General features: G+C 41.8%; 1 protein-coding gene across 8 annotated transcripts in view; it reads right to left on the bottom strand.

Annotated features, from left to right (window-relative positions):
* DGKZ (diacylglycerol kinase zeta) overlaps window positions 1–27,205 on the bottom strand; it is a 187,703-nt gene that overhangs the window by 55,076 nt on the left and 105,422 nt on the right. For 3 of the 8 annotated variants that reach the window (XM_063437878.1, XM_063437881.1, XM_063437879.1), the window contains exons 3-6: window positions 16,188–16,770; window positions 11,275–11,374; window positions 8,277–8,372; window positions 1,712–1,789 (exon numbers count right to left, since the gene is read on the bottom strand). In XM_063437878.1, the coding sequence (XP_063293948.1) occupies window positions 1,712–1,789; window positions 8,277–8,372; window positions 11,275–11,374; window positions 16,188–16,770 (857 nt within the window). The remainder of the gene's footprint in view (window positions 1–1,711; window positions 1,790–8,276; window positions 8,373–11,274; window positions 11,375–16,187; window positions 16,771–27,205) is intronic. The other 5 variants (XM_063437883.1, XM_063437885.1, XM_063437884.1 and 2 more) reach the window with 2 other exon arrangements.

Here is a 27,205-nt window from a genome sequence, read left to right as displayed (position 1 = left end):
TGAATTTAGTTTTTTTGTAAATATGCTGAGAGAGCTGTGCAGGTTAGCACTGGGAATTAAAATGCAAACAATTACAAGTCAGGGCTGCTATCAGGAAAAAAAAACAATTTAAACAATGCAATTACTTTGATAGATCTAAAATTAACCATTGAGCACATTTCGCGAAAAACAGACATTCATCAGAACTAAGCATGCGTTTGTAGAAGATGGAAGAAAATTGCAGAACAGACTTCCACTCTTGATGCTGAATGGTTATTTTATATAACTAACAAATGTTTCCAGATAAAATAATCTCTTAAACTGTCACTTCCAGGATTCGTAAAGGGGAACTCCACAAACCTAAAGCACTTATTAGCTTGCTGAAGTGCTTTGTATGTGAAGAGTGTTTCCTCTTTTTCCTGCAAAATTCTAATAGAAAGTGGCACTTTTATAAATGAACCTACGTAACTACGTAACCTTGTTACACTCTTGTTACTTTCTGCTTGTTTATTGTTGAGCTCAGTGGAGCAAAAACCATGAGGCAGGTGAGTGCTCAGAGCACCTGCCTTGTAAAGACTTCTCATTGAGCTGCATTGGGAAGTCTGTGATTGGACAGCCACAGAAAGTCTGGGCGGGAATAGAAGGGGAAGGCTTGTAAAGACAGCAGACAAGAATTCTGCAGCTTTTGCAAGCTGTTTTTAGATATACCCCTAATGAAAGAATTGATAGTTAAATGCATGCATGTTTTCTAGTTAAAAATAAAATTAAAAAGTCAATTGCAGTGTTCCTTTAATATTATGGTTACTTATCACTGTAATCAACAAATATGTGTTTGTGAAGTGTGAAAAAGAAAACTAAATGTAAAGATTATCACCTCTTTAGCTGCAACCTACATTTAGCTTCCTGTCAATCATTGTTATTAGCTCTGTCCTTTGTGTGTTTTCTCTATGCTGACTGCCAGGTAAAGAGGAGAGAAGAAACAAGGTTTCTCTTGCTCTTCTTCATTTGCATTGTGTGCCCTGGCTCTTGCCTCGTCTAAACTGGAATACATTGCCATTTGCTAAATCTTGAATATACAATTTAAACTAAAATGAAGCACCACATGAAAAAGATTAGCACATGACGTCAAGCCATGTGTTCTTCAATTGTGTAAATTCTAGAGAAGATTGGATAGTTCAGGAGATGTGCCCCCAACCCCACCTCCTGCACATAAAGGGTTAAACAAAAAACCGAAAAAATACTTTACTGACCAATTCCAGCGACGATGTCCATTGGCGCCAGGTTGGCACTCCGCCTCCTCTGTCCGGAGGGTCTAATGCGCATGCAAATTAGGTCCACCCCCGTAGGAAAGCATTGCATCAATGATTTTCTATGGGGATTTCACTGATGCTGGATTTCCTCATGCAGAGGCCATCCAGCATCATTTAAGGAACCCAGAGTCCAGTAAACTCCTGGAAGCGCATCTATTGATTGTCTGATAGACAGCCACAAGAGACAGTCTTAGTCCTGCAATGTAAACAAAAAGGCAATGTTTTACATTGCAGGACAAGGACAGTGCACCCAGACCACTTCATTGAGATTAAGTGGTCTAGGTGCTTATAGTGTCTCTTCAACAAGCGAATACTTACCAACAAATTACCAGACTACAATACCAAACTACCATTGCAGATCACCCTACAGTTTGCCTTATGTAAGTAAGACCGCCCCCCCCCCCCCCCCCCAAAGCACTCACCTTCTCAAGCTGCTCAATACATGGCGTATGCACAACTATCTTACATGCCGCACACTTCCTCCGTGTCGCAGACTTCTGCTATTGGGGGAAATTTAAAAAGAATATTGTTGTAATCACACAGGAAATATATAAACAGCAAGATGGCCACTATTAATCTTTGCAATAGCTCTATTTGACCTTTCTTTTAAGCCTGAATTACAGGATGTAGAAATGTGGTCAAAATGTCAACGAAGAGAGAACAACATGATCACTGCTCTGCAGTTTAATAAAAAGAGTATTATTAATGCCAGACTCCAATGCAAACACAAATTAAATGTAATTCTAAAATCAGATCTAGAAATTAGCGTTTCACGTGATTATGATATCTTCTGGCTAAAGATAAACAGTACAATGAAATTAAAAAGATAATACAAAATAATCAATTCACTGTATCATCATGTTTAACCTTTAGAGAAATATTATATACATAAAATCCAGGTGTTCACAGATTACATTTGCAGTTGATTTGTTTGGGTGTGGCTGTCATTACATTCACACCTTTTAAAAAGTTCAGATAACTCTTTTTGTAGGGGTTGCAACATGCACACCAAAAAACTATTTGTTACTTGGTCCTACCGTCCTCAGTTTCCTCTCTGATGTCCCAAATATTAAGACACCAGAGACTAAGTGCACAGTGATTACAGCCTTCGTTAGACAAACTCAGTGCACTCAGGGCTTTCATAATTTCCCGTAGTGACAAACAATGGGTTAAGAAAGACATACAATAATGTTTGACTCACAAAAACAATAGGTAGTGAGGAACCTTGGTCAAACAAGCTCACAATCTAAAGGAAGTTGTCTACAATTACACAAAAGGTAGAGAACAATTTGTTCAAAGTAAGATTGCAGGAGAATGGACAGGATTGCATGGAGGACAGGGTACATTATAAAATACAGTGAATGGTGGTAAATGCAAAATTCCAAAGAAATCTTAATTATGACAAATAAAGAAAATGAATAATAAGAAAGTCGACAGGCACTTTTACATGATAAACTGTGGGGTTTCCCTTTAAGCACTAAGAGGTTTTTACTCATAATATCCACCAGTTTTCCATGAAAAATGTAGCATACAGTGCAGCTTCAACGGTGAGGATATTGTCACGAGTACAGAGCTCAATCATCTAAAATCTGAATGACTGTTTCTATCAAGCAGAGCTGCTTTGAGGGCTAAACATCTGGTAAATCTACAATCCTACAATTTTCAAGATGAGTGTGTGTGCGTGTGTGCGTGTGTGCGTGTAAGAGTGTGTGTGTGTGTAAGTGTGTGTGTGGAGGGGCGGGAGGGGTTACACTTCATTTTAATTTTTCATGCAAAATACAGCTTAAGTACTTTTTGAATGTATTTTGCATGAAAAATTATAACTGATGAATATAAGCAGAAGAGATCAAGATATTGTTTTTCTATGATATTTTAAGAGAATAGGCAATTTACTTTTTAAAGCAATAAACATTTTTCTTTTTTGTGACATAATATTCTAGTTTTTAACAGCTCTCACTGAAATATTAGCCATACCTTAGTTATTCCACTAGAGGGAGCAGCTAGCCCCAGATTTCTAAACAATGGGGTAATTCTGAACAGATTACATTTCGGAAACCAACAAAAACAAAAACAATAATATTTGCTCATGGCAGACAAAGTGGCAAGGGGCAGGTACCAGAATGTTTGAATGTCAGATAGGAAGAGGTTTGTTCTCTCACAATTTTTAAAGGATGAAGAACCAGCTCACTCTCTGTATTTAGCAAGAAGAGTGATGGGTGTTTAGGAAGGAGAATGAAATCCAGGATCTAAAACCCACCTGGGGGAACTGCAAATCAGTTCGTATTTTAATGTACAACTGGAAAAAAATCCAAACAAAATCTTTCTATAACACCAATATTCTAAAAAGTAGCATCTAGGAGAGGGCACAGCCCAAGAAAAAGGCATTAAAAATAAATCGAGAGATGGGGGAGAATTATACGTTTACTTTTTCAGAAGTATTTGGATAATTTCCTCTGTCTCAGATTCCTCAATAGAATGAAAGGCTGCCTGCCCTGTGCTCAACGAAAGGGGGATTCATAGAGGAAAGAAATACGGTTATATGAGAGAAGGTGCAGGTAGTAATGCCATTATACACTGGCATAGCAGTTTGGAAAGTAATCTGTGCCATAACATGGAAGGAGTGCAGTGTAGTTTGCCCAAAAAACATCAAACATTTTATTTCAAAACTAAATACCAAAATTCTGGCAGATAAAGGATGACGTGGGACCTGAGCAGCCAATATATCATGGGACCCGAGCAGCCAATATATCTTATAGAACGTTGTGGCCAGATTTCCTCTTTAGAAGAAGTTCAGGAAAGCAAGCTTAATAAAGTGATCAGTTTCACAGTGGTGAAATAAAGGGACTTTTTTTTTTTTCCCCCCCAACATGTTGCCCATATGAGTAATCCTTTAAAATACCTCCGTAATTAATACCTCCGTAATTAACACCTCCATAATTATCATTTCTTACAAACATTTTGGGAACTGTGCCTATTGTGGAAAGCTCCTTCCCTCTTCCCAGAACTAAAAAAGGAGAAAGTGTAGACTTCAGACAAAATGTCTCAGAGAACACTTGTGAGATATAGAACTGAATTGTCTGCCACTGTAGTATTGAAAATAAAAAATATATTTAATCGGTATACGGAACCATGAACAATATAAAACGAACAAACAAGAAAAAAAAGGTGAGTGAAAAATATAAATAAACCCACTCAAAAAACAGGGGGGAGGATAGATAAATAGCTCAGGGAGCAAGGGGGAGGCTTAAATGGACGGTATGTATAATGCTTAAATAGGTGCACACGAACAGTGGCTATCTAGAAGCTAGCTCCTAAAACCCATATAGCATAGGGGACCCCGCCAAAAAAATACTGAGACCAAATGAATACTCAGTAGGGAGGTATACGCTAAAGGTAAGGAGACATACTCGTCACAGTTGAAACGGCTATACTGGAGGATACAGTGACTCAAAGTTTACAAAGTAGCTAAATACTGTCTGTTAATAATGAGGTACATCCATAGTTGTGATAGTCGTTGTGAGCAGAGCAAAAGCTCTTAAAATGCCTAAATAGATGCACACAAACGGTGGCTCTATAGAGGGTCCCTCTTCAACCCCATGTAGCACAAGAAACCCCCACCGTATGCTGAGATCGAATCAAACCTCTGTGGGGAGATATAAACTACAGGTGGAGAGGCATCCCAATTCAGACGGCTACACTGGAGGATAAGGTTTACTCAGTATTACACAGTAGCTAAATGTTATCTACTAGTAATGAGGTGCATCCTCAGTAAGGATAGTCGATTGAACAAATAAAAGCTCTCAATTCCCTACATAACGCTCCAATCAGGCTAACAATCTTCCCCCCTCAATAGCACACCCCAAACCATGTGAAGTGAATACAGTGCTGTGGAGTTAAAAAGTCATAGTCTGCCTAACGCGTTTCGGCGCTATAAAGAGCGCCTTTCTCAAAGGCTATCAACGTGGAACTGTCCACGGACTAGTGTTAAATATGTTCTGCAGCCGGGTATTAGCCAATGAACGGTGAGTAGAGGCGGCGTTTATCTCAATGACGTGATCGTTTCTGATTGGTGAATGATCCGTCAATCTTGTATGATTGGAGCGTTATGTAGGGAATTGAGAGCTTTTATTTGTTCAATCGACTATCCTTACTGAGGATGCACCTCATTACTAGTAGATAACATTTAGCTACTGTGTAATACTGAGTAAACCTTATCCTCCAGTGTAGCCGTCTGAATTGGGATGCCTCTCCACCTGTAGTTTATATCTCCCCACAGAGGTTTGATTCGATCTCAGCATACGGTGGGGGTTTCTTGTGCTACATGGGGTTGAAGAGGGACCCTCTATAGAGCCACCGTTTGTGTGCATCTATTTAGGCATTTTAAGAGCTTTTGCTCTGCTCACAACGACTATCACAACTATGGATGTACCTCATTATTAATAGACAGTATTTAGCTACTTTGTAAACTTTGAGTCACTGTATCCTCCAGTATAGCCGTTTCAACTGTGACGAGTATGTCTCCTTACCTTTAGCGTATACCTCCCTACTGAGTATTCATTTGGTCTCAGTATTTTTTTGGCGGGGTCCCCTATGCTATATGGGTTTTAGGAGCTAGCTTCTAGATAGCCACTGTTCGTGTGCACCTATTTAAGCATTATACATACCGTCCATTTAAGCCTCTCCCTTGCTCCCTGAGCTATTTATCTATCCTCCCCCCTGTTTTTTGAGTGGGTTTATTTATATTTTTCACTCACCTTTTTTTTCTTGTTTGTTCGTTTTATATTGTTCATGGTTCCGTATACCGATTAAATATATTTTTTATTTTCAATACTACAGTGGCAGACAATTCAGTTCTATATCTCACAAGTGTTCTCTGAGACATTTTGTCTGAAGTCTACACTTTCTCCTTTTTTCGTTAAACATTATAAGGGTTATCCCCTTTCGAGATATAAACTGGACACACTGAATCTATCCCTGTTCTAGGGATTTTTTCTTCCTTTTTCTCTTCCCAGAACTTCATAGCTTTTCAGTATAATTTAATCATCATGTTTTGTTTTGTTTTTTTGCTTATTTATTTCTCAAAATAGTATTAAAGATGCTGAAATTCTGAACGCAATATATTTTAGAGGAGGAAAATGCATTCGTCTGCAGCTGTGCAATCTTATTTCCTCGTTTTATAGGTTTTAATTAAAGTCGCCAATCAGATTTATGCTAAACACTATCCGGAAAACAGGTGTTTGCAGCCCTAAGGGAACGGAATGTGAAATCCCGTCATCCATACCCATCAATCCAGCAGATGTTAGTGGCAGTGTCTACTGGTTATCCCACATATAATATAAAAAGATGGGGGTGGGGGGGGGTGTGGGTGTGGGTGTGGGTGTGTGTGTGTCCACAAAGTAATCCATAAGGAGAATGCATGTTGCCCATACGTGAACTAATGAATGAATAGAAGTCTTATTTAACCTCTGACACGTCAAAGAAACGCAAACAGCACATTGCAGCGTTATAAATACTTCTATTTAGAACACTGGAGAGTCCTATATTCTGTTTAGATAACTAGACTTCACCTTGCCTGTAAAATAAAGGTTACTCCCACTAATCCTGCAAGCATGTGGTCTTTTCATCGCAGCTGTGCTCCACCCCTGGAAGACCATCAATAGGGAAGCTCTCCCAATCAACCCAACGAAGCGATGGAAGGCAGAGGACATGAGAGGTAATGATTCTCTAGGGATTTGGAGAGTTATTTTAAAGAACAGATTACCTGCAGCTCTACATCTATACAAACCCTTAACCTGGATTAAGAATACAGGATTTGTAGTTGTACTAGAGCAGAGGTCCCAACCCAGTTCTCAAGTACCCCCTACCAGTCCAGGATTTAGGGATTACCTAGTTGTGTCTAAGGTGTATTTCGAATAAAAGAAAGAAAACAAAACATTAAAACACTTTAGACAACAGGGTAATCCCTAAATCGTGGATCGGTAGGGGGTACTTGGGGACTGGGTTGGGAACCCCTGTACTAGAGTATTATATAGGATATCCATTGTACTAGTTTAATTGTTAGATAACTTCCTAACCCGGATCAATGACTTAGAACATTATTGTTATCGCTGTATAAAACCACAGATTTGCCCATGTCGGATATTTAAGAATTTCTCAGGACAGTTAACCTAAACCCCAATGAAAATCAGTTATGCGTTGTGTGTTTAGGAGTGATGGGATTGGCAGATTTTTGTGAGAGCTGTACATATAGCAGTGTGTCACACATTATGTGTCATGTATTACGGATTTAATCTGCGCTGTAACTTTATTCAAATATTGTTTACCGTTACGGGATATAAAAATAGCACTGTGATGGAGATTCATGACTGTACACACGCACACACACATGAATCTAATTTCCCCACTTAAAGTCATCATATACTTGGTTGTTGGGGAAACAACGCAAAGGTGTTTTATTACTGCATTTTCTTTCCTAGTTATTTATTATAGAGCAGGGATAGGCAACCTTCGGCACTCCAGATGTTGTGGACTACATCCCCCATAATGCTCTTACACTCATAAAGCTGGCAAAGCATTATGGGAGGTGTAGTCCAAAACATCTGGGGTGCCAAATGTTGCCTATGCCTGTTATAGAGTAACATTTTGTGATATTATACCACTTTATTTCATATTTTACAATCAAATGTCAATTCACCAGAAGTCATAAATAAACAATATGTTTACAAGGGTCTTTATTTACAGGTCTTCATTCCCAGCTATGCTGAAGACCATTTGCATTGTATTTGTGCTGTTGCTCTATCTTGCGATTACTCTGCGATACAACATTTTCAGGAGTCATGGCTCAGTCCCTGCTATAACTGAATGAGTGTATGAATAAGGCTGTGTGGCTAATAGGAGTCCCTAACAGAGTTCCTGCTTCCGTCATTGGTTGGCTTCTGTATTCTACTTTAGAACATGGACATCCAAACAACTCTGATTACTCCATACCTGGATCTTAGCTGTGCAGTACTGCTCACCAACGTAACAAAAATCGCCGGACACATTTGTTTCAAACCAGAGATGATCCCCGTAAAGAGCAGATTCCTAAGGACACAGACAAAAGGAGATAAGTGACATGGGGACAAAGGAGCTCGCATATCGGTCAAGACAAAGGAGAGAGAAGTCTTGCTCTGCCTAAAAAGATAAAATAACATCAAATACGAACTTGCAAAGAGAGGCTAAAGTAAATCTCTGTATTTTGCAAATCTCTATATATGAAGGAAATGTTGAAATGGACTAAAACCAATGGTTCAGAAGAGCTGTAGCAATAAAGAAATGATACAGCAGCATTAAAGAAATGCCCCCCCCCCCCCCCCCCCCATGTTTCCCCTGATGTGGTACAACTACAATTCCCATGATGCTCTACATGCCTTTCAGTTGACAAAGCATCATGGAAGATGTAGTTTTAAAACATCTGGGGATCTACATTTTGGCACCCCTGATCTAGTGGCACTACATTTTTGTTTGCTTAAAGTGTCACTATAAGCAGAAAAAAACAAAACTTTTTCTTAATGAGGTGGTTATGGTGCAAGGACACTGGCTTTATCTTTTCCTTAATAAACATATGAATAAGTAGACAGTAACAACTGTTATGCATCACCTGCAAATCTCAAGTTGGACTTCATAGACATAGAATCTTGAGAAATCAGATTTCCACAACTATCCCGGAATTCCCATGTTGACATGCTATGAGCACAGCCATGCATCAGACTTCACACGGCATTTCTGCAGACCCCCTTAGTAAGGGACACTGCTTTATTTATTCAGTGACCAAGAACCAGCAATGGACTACAGTTCCAACCCTGTGAGTCTCATCAGCATGGTGTCGACTTTGGTCTGGAAGTTGAAGTCTCTTTGAGAGTATATTCAGAGATATTTGCACTTGTGTGCCTGGGGCAAAAACTCCGTTCCGGACTGCCAAATGTTAATTCTGTGCATATTTTAAGACTGTCACCAGCGTACACAGCACACTTCCAACAGGCATAATAATCGTCTCCCTTGCAGGCAGAGAGCATGTTCGTATCCCCTCTTTTCCTCTATCCCTCTGTGTAGTCCCTCCACCTGCCTGCATTAAATAAAAAGGGGTTGTTTTTTTATTTAAAATTTCTCTCCCACATTTCCTCCCCATGCTGGCTCAGAACAGTCCAATCAAATGCTTCTTTATGGGAAGGCTTTGATTGGACTACGCAACGGCAGTGTGGGGCGTAGAAAGCAGTGTTGGGAGCTTTGCCTAGTGCTGGATGTCAGGTTATTTTGAAAGCCTTTTTTTTACAGGTATTAAGGAAGGGGGACCTGTTAAAATTGCCCAACAGGGCACTGTAAATTAAAAATTATATAGTTTTAAAAAGGATTGTAATAACCTTTTAAGAGAAACATTTGACTGGACAATATCCAGCACTAACATGGAAGTAATTGCTCGACAAATTTTAGTAAACTATTTAGTAAACTAAAGTATAGTATTTTTTTGCAATGATTAATTATATGGATTTAAAAATATGCATTTTTGGACATACTGTACAGGAATAAAAATTTAAAATAAAAAAACAAAAAAATAAGTTAAAATAATGCTACTGCGAGAGCAGTGTAAAACAAACATGCTTAACGGCAGATCTCCATTGTATACAGATCATTGCAGGCTGCTGATGAGGCTTTAATCAGTTACTGAAAGAATCAGCTCCTGACGCAGACAAACTGCAGCTGTCGGAGGCCGTCCCTCTCTCTGTCCATCATTCTATAAAAGTTACTGGGGACCTACAAAAAGGACCACCTTTTATCTAAATACGCTCAAATGAGAGGCTCTCCTTGAAAGCAGTAACCGGATGTGACCAATGCATTTGGCACATATTACTAAGAAGAACATCTTCAGGTGCCTCTTCTGGTAATTGACTCAATAACCCAACTTATTTAAGTCTTATCTTCTAGTTCATGCATATCGCTGCAGCCGGTTTCAGGGTACGCCAGTCATCATGATAGCCCTCCAGCCCCTATCTGGTTCACCATTGCAGCTCATCTAATTGACAGAATGTGTCACTAACCCCAGGGTGTTGGGGCTGGAGAACTCCTTGAAGTGGGTAAACTATTATATGTCAGCTTCCTTTGTTCCCGCTATCTGTACTGACCAAACAATCTATCTCTCAATCAACCCTGTTTTGCGTAGTTCATCATTTTACGTTATTTTGAGGGTGTTGTCCCTCATCCCATCATCATTAGATCATGTGATGTCCTTCTGGTTTTCACCTAGCTTTTAATTTGCCAATAGATCTCAGCACTGCTACAGCAAAATGCGTACTGGGAGAAATAAGTGACTTAGAATAGTTGGACAGAAAAATAACATTATTAGAGGAATGTTAGTGAGCTAATTAGCAGGAGTATTACATATTTAAGTGGGTGCAGTATTGGAGAAGACCTGGAAGGAGAAAGAAGTGATGAAAAAGAAAAGGAATTGAGAAACCCTGAGACGAGGAGAACAGCCCTAGAAAACAAGCTTGAACCATTCAAAGGTTTGTTTGTCAGAGGTAAATTATAAAAGGAAGGTTTTCAGGGGAACACAGGTATTTGAGATGAAGATGAAGATGAGAAAAAATTATATTGATGGAAAAGGATGAAATATGACTGAGCAATATCTTGCGGTGAATCAAAAGGGTTAAAGCCACTCGAGGAATAATAGGAAAAAGGAAGATAAAAAGATGGCTACTGTGGATTAATCAATAAACCAATTTTCAGAGGTTAAGCCACTCACGTACACTTTATCCACTAACAATAGGAAGTGGCTGCTTCTGTCATTCTATAGAACTTGACGGTTAATTTTAAAATATGAACCTGTAGTTCAAAGTGAAATGTCTCCAATTGCTGCTTATCCTACATTTCTGACTGCAGGGTAACCAAAAAAAGCAAATTCAGGCCATTAAGCAGACACCCAATCACATGATGTACAATCAATACTCACACTCCAGTCCACAGTGCTGCGAACTTGCGTCTCTGAGTCGACGAGCAGGGAGCTAGGTGGAGGGGTCAGGTGTGTAGCCCCAGATTTGGCAATGGCTTTTCTGTAACAAAAAAAGGGGAAATAGGTCTAATTCTGCTACTGGTCCCAGAAAACAGCAGTTAATATAATACAAGATTCTTTACATCACATCCTCGATGTCAAACAATTATTAGTTTGTAGGACAGTTGGATAAATTCTGCAGAATGTCACCATATATAGATTTGGTTTATATAGACCATGCAACAGAATTACCAAAACAGACTGTAGCAGAGCACTAACAAGGGTCTTTCACGTTGTCTGTGCTGAGATATCAGTTTTGGTGTGAAATAAAACTGTCCCTAGTAATATTCTCAGTACAAGCCATGTCACATGCCTACAGGTAATCAGCAATACTCCATCTACCTCCATGCCAAACTGGGCAGTCTAATTTATAAAAAGTTAATTTGGCCATTGTTTGTTAGATTACATTTAGATATACTGAGTGCACTTTATTTATTAATCTTCATTAGTGTTTTTTTTTTTTGTTTTGTTTTTTAAATAAATAGTCTTGTTCAATAAACCCATATATTTTGCCGCTTGCTCCCCACTTGCATGGTTTTCCTTTTTTGCTTCAACAATATAGATGTATATGAAAACTTGGGGTTTGAGGGTTGCAGTTTAGTACTTAACCCCTTAAGGACACATGACGTGTGTGACATGTCATGATTCCCTTTTATTCCAGAAGTTTGGTCCTTAAGGGGTTAAAGGAACACTATATTGTCAGGAACACAAACATGTATTCCTGACAATATAGTGTTAAAACTACCATTTAGCAGCTGAAACACTCACCTAGTACCATGAACCATTTGAAGCCATTTTAATGTGCTACTTGCACTAGAACTACACCCAGGAGGGGAGTGCAGCACCCCAAAAATGAGAACACGTACTGCCAGATGTATTGCACACTGCTCCACTGAAAGCATGCCACAAGCCTGACCCTGTGTCACGGGACCTGCGAGTTCCCACAATGTACCATTACGATACCAGACCTGCGAGTCTACAGCTACTGTTACCAATATTATTTATTTGTGTGTTGGCGCACTGGGGGGACCTGCAAGTCCCTCTTTCTTGCACGGTTGACTTGATTTTTGAAAATATAAAATTCAATAAAAACATATTTACCAAAAAACTAAAATTTTTGCCGCCCTTAAAAGGCAAGAAAACTTACCTTACTTCCAGTGAGCGCGGGCTGGCCCCCACCCCTTCGCTGACATCAGAATGAATCTCAGCCAATCCAATAGTCAAGGAGGTGGGGCGGTGCCAAAAGCCAGCTTGGCCAATCAGCATCTCCTCATAGAGATGCATTGAATCAATACATCTCTATGAGGATCATTCAGCGTCTCCATGCAGAGTGTGGATATGCTCAATGTCAGTGCTGCACACTGTGCAGCATTGCCACAGGAAGAACCTCCAATGTCCATCTGCGGAGTGGCCACTGAAGTTGTCCCTAGGGAGCAATGTAAACAGTTTTTTTGTTTTTTTCTTCAGCAAAAAGGCTACAGGAAGAGGCTATAGACACTAGAACAACTACATTAAGCTGTAGTTCTTCTGGTGACTATAGTGTCCCTTTAACATTCTACAGTAGAAAGCAGATAACATTACAAATCCCAGAAGCACATGAAATATACAGCACTATAAAGCATGTAACATGGCGTCAGCTTAGCAGTGCTACAAAAGTTAAAAAAACACTCCAAGCACCACAACTACTGCAGCCCACTGTAGTGGTTATGGTGCCAGGAGTGCCCTGAATCCCTCTTAAGGGAGTAAGTAGTCAAACCATTTAAGAACTATTTAACAATTTAGTCAGATCTCACTAGATACACATTGTCACCTCCTCGATGCCAGGAGCTAAGCTAAGCAGCAGGGCACTGGCTGAGAGTGTCGGCTCAGCTCTATGACGGCCTGGTTGAGCTCAGTGGCAGGAGTTCCTCCAGCAGGGGAGGTTGCAGTTGGCGCCAAGGTAAGTTACCAAACCATTCCTAAACGACTGGACTTTTTATTCTAGGAGGGGGTCAGGGCACTCCAAGCACCACAAACACTATGGCAAGCTCAAAGAAAAAAAAGTTACCTGCGCTCTTTCCCAAATCCCTATGCATATTTAAACAAATGGAGGTTTTTAGTTGCCTCCAAAGGATATGCCCTATTTAAGCTTAAATGACACAGAATAAGACACCAGCCAATCATAAGGAAAAACAGCACTAAGTTTCCAAAGTACTAACAAAATTACTCACAATGTCTTTAACTTACAGGACTGTTAGGACATCTTTCGGTTTTCATTTTGTTAGCATACAAAATGTTAAAAGCTCCATGTTAACTTAAATAGACACTATAGTCACCAAAACAATAGATCTCAATTCTCTGCTATTATGAGTGAAATCACTTTGTTTATGCAGCCCTAGTCACACCTCCCTGCAAGTGACTTGCACAGCCTTTCTAAACACTTCCTGTAAAGAGTCATCTAATGTTTACACTTCCTTTATTGCAAATTCTGTTTAAAGGACCAGTATAGGCACCCAGACCACTTCATCTCAATGAAGTGGTCTGGTGCCAGGTCCCCCTAGTTTTAACCCTGCAGCTGTAAACACAGCAGTTTCAGAGAAACTAGCCTCTATTGGCTGTCTCCCTGACAGCCACTAGAGGCCTCTTCTGCAATCCTCAATGTGAAAAATCGCATTGAGGACACACTGGACGTCCATAGGAAAGCATTGGGCGGTTTCTAGTCGCGCATGCGCTTTTGGAGCTGACGACGTCAGGGGGAGGAGAGGTCACAAGTGTCAAGGGAGCCTGGCGCTGGATTAAGGTAAGTGGTTGAAGGTTTTGGCCCCTTCAGCCCAGTGGGAAGGGGGGCCCCAAACACCCTCTAGTGCCAGGAAAACAAGTTTGTTTTCCTGGCACTATAGTGCTCCTTTAATTGAAAATGTCTTACCGCCTGCTCTGTTATTAGCTTGCTAAAACCTGCAAGAGTCTCCTGAATGTAACTATAGTTCAATTTACAGAGCAGGAGATAAAAAGGTTTAAAAGTAAGTTACAGCCGATTGAAAATGAAACCTTTTTTTTCCATGCAGGCTGTGTTAGTCACAGCCATGGGAAGTGTGACTAAGGCTGCATGGACAGAAACTAAAGTGATTTTTTTTTTGGTGACTGTAGTGTTCCTTTAAGTCAATTCTGAGATTTTCTGTTCTTGATTGTCAGCATACCCAAACGCAAACCTTGGGGGGAAAAATCTGACTCGGACACACCAGGTCATATAATATATATTCATATTATATATTACATACCCCTATTTTATATAGCATGTTTTACATGGGGTAAGGAAATGGTAATACAAGAATAAAATTAACTTAGAGTACTCAGCTCTTATGAGCAGAAATAAAGTAAGGGTAAAAATTTTTTTTAAAAACTACTATACAACCTGTGTTAATAAATCTCTACATACAGAGCCCAACGGCAGTTCAATAAATCACTGTAATCTGTTGCAAAAGGTTTTTATATTTAAGAGATAATCACCAAAGAGAGGGCTGAGGGTGATCACAAACATTCCAGCCCCTCAGATATTACACAGGTGCCCGGGGACACTGCCAGGAAAGAAAGCCAGACTAACCCCGCTGCCTGCACATAGCAACAGTGAACAGGAGATTTAAAGAGACCCGGTCGCAATCAAATCCCTAAACTGCAAACAAATCCTGGAGAGAAGTTTTCTGTTCCCAATTTCAAAAGGATAGAACGCTGGCATTCACATGGTGCATTAGCAAAACAGATATTGTATCTACAAATAACACAGCGGGAAGCTGTGACCTTACAGATTTTGAGGCCTGGATTGCTTTGATTTTTTATGATCAGGACATCACCTATCCGTCAAGCAAATCAGTCACTGGAGCACTGCAAATGTGTGGCTACTACAATACCCATGATAAACACACATTTTATTTATATATTATTTTTTACATTCAGGCCTCCACATTTGCTTTTCCTCGAAGACTCGCTCCCTACATAGAACGGAATTTTGACAGCCCTAATATAAAGGGGTAGTCTACCTGTCAAACCTTCCCAACTCATTGTAGTGGCTATGACGTTAGGATGCTACGGGCACCATCCCTTGGTTTCCCGTCAAATCACTTTAAAAAGTCTGCCCTCCTGGCAGTCACACTTATAATACAGAATTTTAAACTCTGCAAAATCAAGAGCAATCTGTCCATCTTTGGATATCACCGCCATCCGAGGATGTATTCACACTTGTTAACACAGAAAGGCTATTTCTGCATTATCAGGGGGCTGTAAAGGGGGTGGGCTATAAGTGCTGGGGAGAAGCCAAGTATTTCTCAAACGGTTTCAAAGCATTTTGACAGAAAACCAGAAGATAATGCCACTAGACTCATAAGCTGTAGCCGGTATGGTGAAGAAAGCTCCTACCTATAAGGAATGTTGCAGTTCAATCAAACCACTAGTGTTTACCATCAGAGCAGAAAGATACTTAACAGAATGTGTTCTGCTTTGCATGTACCTATAGCCGTGAAAGATGCTGAATTAAATCCACCACTATTTTTACAGTCTTGGAGGAATGAGACAATCTCATAAACCACGTTTCCTTTCAGCTGGATGCTTTTGAAAAACAAACAAACTGGTTAGTGTCATAGTGCCCCTTATTGAGCATGGCCATAAAGTTTCATAGGATATACCGAGAAGTTTGGGTTTTTACAAATCCTTATCTACATATATTCTTCTCAAGGTAAATAATGGTTTAGGCCCATGAGACAAATTAATACTTTTTGGATTGCAACTGAGAGATGCACCACTCCCCTCCCTTCACCCCACTGTTTACACTGCCCAATGCGTACGGTGTATGGTGTTCAGAGCCAGATGCCATGGAGCAGGGTTTCGGATCAAACTCCTCTCTATTGTTAATATGATTCTCACGATCATCTTCTTCATCAGAAGTCTCTGCCAAATCATCCTCCTCCAAGCTCTCCTCTGGTTTTCCTGAAGCTTTTTTCATCTGAATAAGACTGGCCAAAAGCATAGAGGGCCCCATGAGCTGCTGATCAATGGAGTGTAAATGACCACCTCGACTCTGCTGTACAGCAAAACGAGGACTCAATCCTGGAGTGGTGGTACTTGATCTCCTGCGTCCTTCTCTTTTTGACACATGGTTCGGCGTGGCCAAAGTAAGGGGTAGAATCTGTGTTGGAGCAACAGAGCAGCGACGCTGCATGGAGAGCAAAGATGACGCCTGGCCAGCACTGGACCGACGTCTAGCTTTGCCAGTCGTTATGGCCACACTGCATCGGCGTGGAGTAGGGGGGTAGAGGGGCTCTGTGGAAGGTGGTGCAGGTTTCTTGCAAAAGTGTCTTTTAAAAAATGTGTCCATGGTTCCCTCGTGGAATATAGGGTAAGGGACTGAGGGGTCAGAAGAGGTTGGGGCTGTAGATTTAGAAATCAGCATGTTAAAACCAGCTTTAAAAAGGAATACATTTTATACTTAGAAATGTATATACACACACACTCACACGAAAAAAAAGGCCCTAGCAAAATATCACTAATGTTTACCAGCCAGAACACACAATTATTGTGATGTAATTCCAGTAAAATACAAGTTTAGCAGGCTAAGATTGCCACAAGGCATATGTATGTATATGTGTTTGTAGTATCAGTTAGTTAATAACACGTAGCTAAGATACTGTCATCACTGTACTGACCAGGTGCAGGAATGTAAGAACTGGAATTACGCGTCCCTCTCCTTTGTATCAGATGAGCCACGTGGTTAGACCGGATGGATGAGTTTAGACTCTATTCATTAAATAGGTTAAGGGTATGTGTGGGTGTAGTTAATTGTGGGAGGAGCTACAGTGCTATATAAGGAATGTACTCTATGTATTCAGTACTCAGACTTTGCTGTATTTTGGTGACGCTAGTCCCTCTGAGTCCCGATCGGTGATCCAATAAAGAATCTCTTCCTTCCTGAAGAAACCTGTGTCCATCTCTCTGTGCTTGGCTTCCGTCAGTTTCTCCGGTATCATTTGGTGCATTGGCCGGGAAGCTCATCGTTCAACGGTAGCTGAGAGGCAGAGGCGTGAGACGGTCTATCTTTGCCCACGTTCTCTACGGCTGCACCCCTGAACTTCTGCGTGGACCTCCCTTCGTCTCGGCGCCACTGGTCTGTTGTCCAGGAGATCATCGGCCTCTACGTGAGAAGTGCTGGGGTGTCCCCGTCGATGAGTGTGAACTCAGGTTCAGGAACGAGGAGGTAAGATAACTGCTGTTTTAGACGGCAGGACCCGCTAGGGGTATACCGATTGTGCGGTAGGCCCAAAGGGGTTTTTGAATCTGTATCTGCCCCCTCTGTCGGAGGGAAGGAGCGAAGGCGCACCGCTCGATCGAACGCTCTTTAGTCAGACCGTTTGATTTGGTTAGTCAGGCGGGGTCCTGGTGTAAGATAGCCCTAGCCGGACACCGGTGTCTTGTCTAGACTAGCGTTCTAGGGTGTATATTACGTTCGCTAGGTCGGAGGGACCGGGAGACTAAGCGGCGCCTGTGTAAATTCGGTTCGCTAGTTCTCATCCTATCTGGGCTAAGTGGGAAGGCGTGTAAATTTGGAACCCACTAGACTTTTGATAGTACGACTAAGAGGCGCCTGTGTAAATTCGGATCTCTAGCTCGTTGTATAGTGCGACTAAGAGGCGCCTGTGTAAATTCGGATCTCTAGCTCGCTATGTATATGTGGTGATTGGGCAGTGTGGCTAACCAAAACGGGTGTATATAGTTTTAGGTAGTCCATTCAAGGTACTGGCCAATAGTTTAGTTGGGAATTGTAAATGTGTTAACGATTGTTTAGTAAAGTGTATATCTTGTTAGATAGCGCGAGCTCAGCCGTCTAGCGAGAGTGTTAATAGTGTGTTGCTGTATTATAGTGCACGGTACCATAACCCTGTATATTTACTGACATTATATAATAAGTACTAATCATTGTCGTCCATTGCATGTTTAACACCATAACCACTAATAATTGTATTGTGACCTTAACTTGTGCTTTGACCTATGCTAACCGTACTGTAACCGCTATTTGTAAAAGACGATGTTACTGGGGTGTGTTATAGACGGGTAATTCGTATATAGAGAATTATAGCGTGGGTGACTGTGTAGTTACGCCAAAGGGCATAATATTGATTATATAGTGACTGGTGTAGCAGCTGTGTGTGTACGGGAATTCCCTGAGTGTTTATTGTTATTGTGTACGTTTCACTTGATAACCGTACCACGTGGTGCTGTTGCCAGAGGAAACGGGTGTGACTGTTGAATAGTACGCGTGTATAGTAATCGTTGTCGACAACGTTCCACTGTTAAATATGGGTGCGTCGCAGTCAACGATTCCGGATCCCTTAGGATGTATGGTTAAGAATTTTAAAAAGGGATTCAAAGTTTGTGATTTTGGGGTTAAGATGTCCCCTGTACGTTTGGTCACTTTGTGCACTAGGGAGTGGCCTACTTTGGTTGCGGCATGGCCGCCACGTGGCAGTTTGGATCCAACTCTGGTACAGCGCTTACACGTGGCTGTATCAGGTAGGCCTGAACTTTACGGCCAGTTTCCTTATATTGATTGTTGGAGACAGGCCGTAAATGACTCGCCAAAATGGCTCCGGACATGCCACGAGGAACAGTGTCGCCTCATGGTAGCTAGGACTTGTTCGTCCACTAGGGCTGGTGTTAGGCCCATTTTGGACACGCCCCCTGAGTCCGAGATCCCTTTGCCGCCCCCTTACTTTCCGTTAAGAAGAAGTGACGCAAACGCAGGAAGTCCTGTAACCCTTCCCTCACTACCCCCATCCACTTCCGCTTCCTCCTCCAGTGCAGGATCCACCCCCCCTCGTACTAAATCCCCCCTTCCGGAACCAGATAGACCAACCTCCATTAAAAATGAATATCCTGATTTGGCGCCACTTCAGACTTCCGGTCAAGCTTCATCTAGCTCGGCCCGAAGTGTTCTATTCACTACCTTTTCCCAAAACCAACCTCCCACATCCCCATACCCTATCTCTCCCCGACCGGAACCCATGACTGACGCTTCCCTACGTAGCCCCATCCAAACCCGACAGTTGACTGGTGCCCAACAATTAAAGCACTATCAGATGCCTCTTCGCTTAAATCCCGGGTCAGCTTATATCGATGCCGCAGGTCAAATGGCACACGCTGACCCTGTCTTCGTATATGTCCCTTTCACCACTACCGACCTTTTAAACTGGAAGACCCATAATTCCTCGTATACTGAGAAACCACAAGCCATGACTGATCTGTTCACCTCAATAGTACAGACGCATAATCCGACATGGGCTGATTGCCAGCAGTTACTAATGACTTTATTTAACAATGAGGAAAGGACAAGAATAAATCAAGCAGCCATTAAAGCATTAGAAGATAGAGCCCGTGCTTTGAACCAAGCTAATCCAGCAGCATGGGCCGCAACACATTATCCCAACACTGATCCCGATTGGAACGTAAATGGTGCTGATATGGTTCAACTCAGAGCCTATAGAGACGCTATAATTGCTGGCATGAAAGCCGGAGGAAAGAAAGCCATTAACATGTCGAAGACAGTTGAGGTGATCCAGAAAAGCGATGAAGCGCCCAGTGTCTTTTATGACCGATTATTGGAGGCGTACCGCTTGTACACCCCCTTTAATCCGGAAGACGCAGACAATTTATCAATAGGGGGGAAAAGGAGTGCGTTCATGATCGACACTGGTGCTGAACATTCAGTGGTGACTAATCTAGTTGCTCCTCCATCTGGAAGGACTATTACTGTGATAGGAGCAACTGGAAGAAGTGCTGAAAGACCGGTTCTTAAAAGTCGACTCTGTACATTGGGAGGCCACGTAGTAAAACACCAATTCCTTTATATGCCTGAATGTCCAGTCCAATTGCTGGGACGTGATATGCTATCCAAATTACAAGCGCAGATTACGTTCCTACCAGATGGAACAACATCTTTAAAGTTTAATGGACCTTCAGGTATTATGACTTTATCCGTACCAAAGGAAGAAGAGTGGCGACTTTATACAGTGTTGACTAGCCAAAACCCTAGGAGTGATGAGACATTGTTTAACATACCAGGAGTTTGGGCAGAGAACAACCCACCAGGACTGGCCCGCAATATTCCACCAATAAAAATTGAACTGAAACATGGGGTTTATCCAGTGAGCCTAAGACAATATCACATTCCGCAGAAGGCTAAGAAGAACATCCAATCCTATCTGGATAAGTTCATACGGTATGGTATCCTAAAATTCTGTACTTCCCCCTGGAACACCCCATTGCTGCCTGTTCAAAAGCCCGGCACAGATGAGTATCGACCTGTGCAGGACTTAAGAGCAGTCAATGATGCGGTTGTTAGCATACATCCAGTTGTACCCAATCCATATAACCTGCTTGCTTTAATTCCGGGCGGGGCTACTTACTTCACAGTCTTAGATCTCAAAGATGCCTTCTTTTGCCTCCGAATTGCCGCAGAAAGTCAATGTATTTTCGCTTTCCAGTGGGAGAACGCTGTAACGGGCTCAAAACGCCAAATGACTTGGACAAGACTGCCCCAAGGGTTTAAAAATTCACCTACCCTATTTGGTTCAGCCCTAAGTCAAGATCTATTGGATTTCGAGTCCATCCCAGGAGAGTGTGTATTGTTACAATATGTAGATGACTTGTTGATAGCAGCAGTTACAAAAGAAATCTGTCAGCAAGCAACGCACGATCTACTACACATTCTCTGGAAGGCAGGATACAAGGTGTCTAGAAAGAAGGCTCAGTTGTGTTTGCCAACTGTCAAGTATCTAGGATTCCATATCTCTGAAGGTCAAAGAATTATGGGGCCAGAGAGAAAAGAAGCTGTCTGCCAAATACCAATACCCAAGAATAGAAGACAAGTGCGAGAATTCTTGGGGGCAGCAGGCTTCTGTAGGATATGGATTCCCAGCTATGCGATACTAGCAAAACCTCTGTACGCAGCTATCAAAGGTACAGAGCACGACCCCTTCTTATGGACCCAAGAACAGCAAACGGCATTTGAAGATGTGAAGAAGGCTTTGATGAGTGCCCCAGCATTAGGTCTACCTGATCACACACGACCATTCTACTTATATGTACACGAGCAAAGAAGAATGGCTGTGGGAGTATTGACACAGTACTTGGGATCATGGCAAAGACCTGTTGCCTACATGTCTAAGCAACTGGATGCAGTGGCCAGCGGACTTCCACCTTGTCTAAGAGCCGTAGCTGCAGCCGCCCTGCTAGTAGCTGAAGCCGATAAACTCACTCTGGGTCAAGAACTTTATGTACGAGTCCCACATGCAGTACAGACGTTGTTGGATTACAAAGGAAATCATTGGTTTAGTAATAGCCGTATGACCAAGTATCAAGCAATGTTGTGTGAAAACCCAAGAGTGCATTTAGAGACTGTAAACACCTTAAATCCAGCTACCCTTTTGCCACAACCTACTGAAAGTCAACATGATTGTTTGGAAGTAATGGATGAAGTATTCTCAAGTAGACCAGATCTTCGTGATTTTCCCATCCAGAACCCCGATGTTCAATATTACACCGACGGCAGTAGTTATGTGAAAGAAGGGATCCGCTATGCAGGATATGCAGTAACAACCATAGACAAGGTGATAGAAGCTCGACCACTGGCGAAAGGAACATCAGCACAAAAGGCAGAATTAATAGCACTAACACGAGCGTTACAATTGGCTGAAGGTTTAAGAGTAAATATCTATACGGACTCTAAGTATGCGTTTTTAACCACTCATGCCCACGGAGCTTTGTATAAAGAAAGAGGACTACTGAATTCAGAGGGCAAAGAAATCAAGTACGCAGCTGAAATCCTACAACTATTGGAAGCAGTGTGGGAGCCGAAAGAAGTCGGTATTATTCATTGTCGAGCACATCTGAGAGGTGATGGTGATGTAACCAAGGGAAATCGGATGGCAGATAGTGCAGCTAAGCGTGCTGCTGAATCAGGAAGACAGGAGTATGTGGGGCATATAGCTGCTCTTATACCAACTCCACTGTCCCAATGGACTCCAGTTTATACAGCTCAAGAAGAGGAGTGGTTAAAGACTGAACCGGGAAAGTATCTGGAGAACAAGTGGTATCAGCTAGAAGATGGAAGAATAGTTATACCAGCATCGCTAGCGGTAGAAATTGTCCAAAATTATCACAACGGGACACATTCTGGGAGAGACAGTACTGAAGAATCTCTTAGAAAACATTTCTACATACCAAGATTGTCCAACTTGACTCAGGCCATTGTACGCAGATGTGTAACGTGTGCTAAGAATAATGCAAGACAAGGACCAGTAAAGCCACCAGGAGTTCAGTTTATGGGGGGACTCCCCATGTCCGATCTACAAATAGACTTTACAGTGATGCCTAAATCGGGTGGACATCGTTACCTGCTGGTAATTGTGTGCACCTATTCAGGCTGGGTAGAAGCATGTCCTACTCGTACAGAGAAAGCAGGAGAAGTTGTGAGATTCCTGCTACGAGAAATAATACCCCGATATGGACTACCCTGTTCTATAGGATCGGACAATGGTCCAGCTTTTGTTCATCAGTGCCTACAACAACTGACTCATATGCTTGGTATAAAGTGGAGGCTTCATACTGCATATAGACCCCAGAGTTCTGGTAAGGTAGAGAGAATGAATAGAACTATAAAGAACCAGTTGGCTAAAATGTGTCAGGAAACCCAACTTAAGTGGAACGTTCTCTTACCCATAGCTTTATTGCGAATCCGCAGTACCCCTACCAGAAGGATGGGCCTCTCTCCTTTTGAAATCATGTATGGGCGACCACCTCCCGTACTTGGTAACTTAAGGGGGGACTTGAGTCAGTTGGGAGAAGGAATTACCCGGCAGCAGGTTGTAGAGTTGGGTAAGACTATGGAGGAGGTACAGAAATGGGTACAAGATAGATTACCTGTGAATATTTATCCCCCTGTTCATAGTTATCATCCAGGAGATCAAGTGTGGATTAAAGAGTGGAATAATGTACCGTTAGGGCCCAAGTGGAGAGGTCCTTATGTTGTTCTTTTGTCTACCCCTACAGCAATAAAAGTAGCAGAAGTGACTCCGTGGATACATCACTCCAGGGTTAAACCAGCAGCAGTCGATTCTTGGCAAGTTACAGTAGATCCAGAGAATCCCTGCAAGATCCGGTTAAAACGCACTACTCAGTCGGAGTAACGAGGAATTATTGTGGATTACAAATTTTATTGTTACAGGTGTGAGTGAGAAGGCCATAATAAAGCCTGTCCGCTTACCATCACATAGTGTATAAGCCAGGAAAGTCTCGAAGGGACACCTGTGAAGACGAGCAGAACTCCATTCCCTGCAGCCCTCACATCCTGGAAGCTGAGGTTCCATCGCACGGACGAAGACTGAGGATGACGGCGAAAGATGTGCTTTTGATTGTGTTTATTTACATGTGTTTTTATATTCAGGAAGGTAGAGGTACCGACACTCCTAGCTGTGAGGTATGCATTAAAACTACGAGAACAGGTAACCATATTTCCCAAACCCTAATTTGGCATTCACAATACGAGTGTAAAGGAGATGTATCGAGATGTAGATACTTAAATATAGATTATAGTGTGTGCCATTTAGGAGTAGGAGAACCTAAGTGCTTCAGTCCGGAGTATCAACCTCGTACAATCTGGTTGACTCTCAGGAATGGAGATCCTCAGGGGACCCTAATTAATAAAACGGTGTTAGAATCCGTACATTCTTCGGGTGTTCTGCTATTTGATGCGTGTAAAGCGATATCGAGTGGTAGAAAGCCGTGGAATGTATGTGGGGATCTTAGATGGGAGAGGACGTATGGGTCTAACGATAAATATATTTGTCCCAGTAGCAAAAATAAATATGTAAGTCCTAGATGCCCAAATAGAGATTATAACTTTTGCCCATATTGGTCTTGTGTGGGGTGGGCAACTTGGGGACAGACAGTAGACAAAGACATGATAGTGACTAAGTTGCCGACTAGCCCTTATTGTAAGTCTATGGAATGCAACCCAGTCCATATACTCATTTATAACCCCGACAAGTTCTTAGATAAGTATGGAAATTTATTTGGGTTTCAAATATACGGGACGGGTTTAGATCCTGGGACATTATTGTTTATAGGAATAGAGACTGATACGGTATCCTCCCAGACTCATCAAGTATACCATTCCTTTTACGAAGAGATGAGTATAGATAATAAGATCCCCCATAATGCTAAAAACCTGTTCATCGATTTAGCTGAAAGTATTGCCGGTAGTCTTAATGTTACCAACTGCTATGTGTGTGGAGGTACTAACATGGGAGACCAATGGCCTTGGGAAGCAAAGGAGGTAATGTCCGGTTCTGAGGCAGTTGACCAATTAATATCTACACAAGCCGATTATCATATGAGTGTTAGAGGTAAATCTGAGTGGAGATTAAAGACCTCCATCATAGGTTATGTTTGCATAGCAAGGAAAGGAATGATGTATAATACTTCTGTAGGAGAATTAACTTGTCTAGGGCAAAAAGCTTATGATGATGATACAAAGAATACAACTTGGTGGTCGGCTTCAAATGTCTCAGAACCATCTAACCCGTTTGCTAGATATGCCAATTTAAAGGATGTGTGGTTTGATCTATCCATCACATCTACCTGGAGAGCCCCAGCAAATTTGTACTGGATCTGTGGTAAGAAAGCCTATTCGGAGTTGCCACAGGACTGGGAAGGGGCATGTGTGTTGGGTATGCTCAAACCATCCTTCTTCTTGTTACCGATTGAAACAGGTGAGACTTTAGGTGTTAAAGTGTATGATGTGAATCATAGGAAGAAAAGGGGACCCATAGAGATAGGCGCCTGGGAAGATAATGAATGGCCTCCCCAGCGTATTATAGATTATTATGGGCCAGCCACGTGGGCTGAGGATGGTACCTTTGGTTATAGAACCCCTATTTATATGCTCAACCGTATTATAAGATTACAGGCGGTGGTTGAGATTATCACAAATGAGACATCACAAGCGCTCAATCTTCTAGCGAAGCATAACACCAGGATGAGGACAGCAGTCTACCAAAATAGATTAGCCTTGGATTACCTTTTGGCAGTAGAGGGAGGTGTATGTGGGAAGTTTAACCTAAGTAATTGCTGTCTTCAAATAGATGACGAAGGGCAAGCAATAGCTGAGCTTACTAGCCATATGGTTAAACTAGCGCATGTGCCTACTCAGGTATGGAAAGGGTACAATCCAAGTAGTTGGTTTGGTAGCTGGTATGAGTGGTTTGGAGGGCTTAAGGCAGTGGTAGGTGGAGTCCTACTGATTTTACTGTTGTGTCTACTCCTACCGTGTCTTATACCCTTAGTAGTTAGGTCTGTGCAAAGCCTGATAGGAAGTATAGCAGAGAGGAAGGCTGCTGCACAGATAATGGCGATATATAAGTATAAGGCTCTAGATCAGGGAGAACCAATGCAAGAAGATGAATGTTGAAGATTCACATCATAAGATAAGTCTGGTCTGGTTCATGGTAACCTGAGGTATATGCAAACCAAGGTTAAGTGATGCCTCAAGTAATTGTGAAATATCAGAGGCATCAAAGGGGGGAATGTGATGTAATTCCAGTAAAATACAAGTTTAGCAGGCTAAGATTGCCACAAGGCATATGTATGTATATGTGTTTGTAGTATCAGTTAGTTAATAACACGTAGCTAAGATACTGTCATCACTGTACTGACCAGGTGCAGGAATGTAAGAACTGGAATTACGCGTCCCTCTCCTTTGTATCAGATGAGCCACGTGGTTAGACCGGATGGATGAGTTTAGACTCTATTCATTAAATAGGTTAAGGGTATGTGTGGGTGTAGTTAATTGTGGGAGGAGCTACAGTGCTATATAAGGAATGTACTCTATGTATTCAGTACTCAGACTTTGCTGTATTTTGGTGACGCTAGTCCCTCTGAGTCCCGATCGGTGATCCAATAAAGAATCTCTTCCTTCCTGAAGAAACCTGTGTCCATCTCTCTGTGCTTGGCTTCCGTCAGTTTCTCCGGTATCATTATCAGTGTACCCAATGCCATGTACATGATGAGCGCTTAGTCTCATAACATGTTCCAACTTGTAACTGCAGGATATATATATTGCTCCAACTCTTTAACGGAACTCAACATACCTACATGCAGATGAAGCAGCACTCAGAGCAGAGAGAGCCCCATGTTTATTTTTATTGTTAAAGATAAACATGGGGCTTAGTTACAGTGCGTGTGTGAGTGCAGGTTTGTAATGGTTAAGTATTAGTGAAAAGGAAAACAGAAATTAAAAAGAGAATGTGTACACAAAAACCATAACTTCCCAACTTTTGTTGCAGCACAAAGATCTCAAACTTTAGAATAGAAATCCGCTGTAAACAGAGAAAATGGCGAGGGGATATATTTGAGCCTCTAAACTGTCCAAACAGTAGGTAAAATAGATAGATTTGGCCGAGGCAGATATGTTGGACTGTGTGCAATGCAGTATGTAGTGGACTACAGAGTATGAATAAATAAATAAAAAAGGACCACTGACCAGGAAGCGATATCCGCTATACGTCAGCAAATGGGAGATGTTCTTGCAAGCTGCCAACTTGCTGAAAGGGTGTAGGGTCAGCTTCTTCATGATGGAAGAAGACTGAAGTGGAAACACCAAGCCCCGAAGTTCCTGATGTTCTGCCATGTGGTGCTGTAGAACCACTTAACCACTTCCCAAAACAATACGCCTATCAGATTAAATATGGGAGAGGGCACATACTGTATTCAGAAAACCCTCTTAGAATGTGTTCAATTAAAACATTAACATTCC

Source organism: Pelobates fuscus, chromosome 12, assembly GCF_036172605.1.
Source record: "Pelobates fuscus isolate aPelFus1 chromosome 12, aPelFus1.pri, whole genome shotgun sequence".
Taxonomy (NCBI): domain Eukaryota; kingdom Metazoa; phylum Chordata; class Amphibia; order Anura; family Pelobatidae; genus Pelobates; species Pelobates fuscus.
Note: the sequence above shows the minus strand (reverse complement) of the source record. Positions and strands in the feature narration are given on the sequence as shown.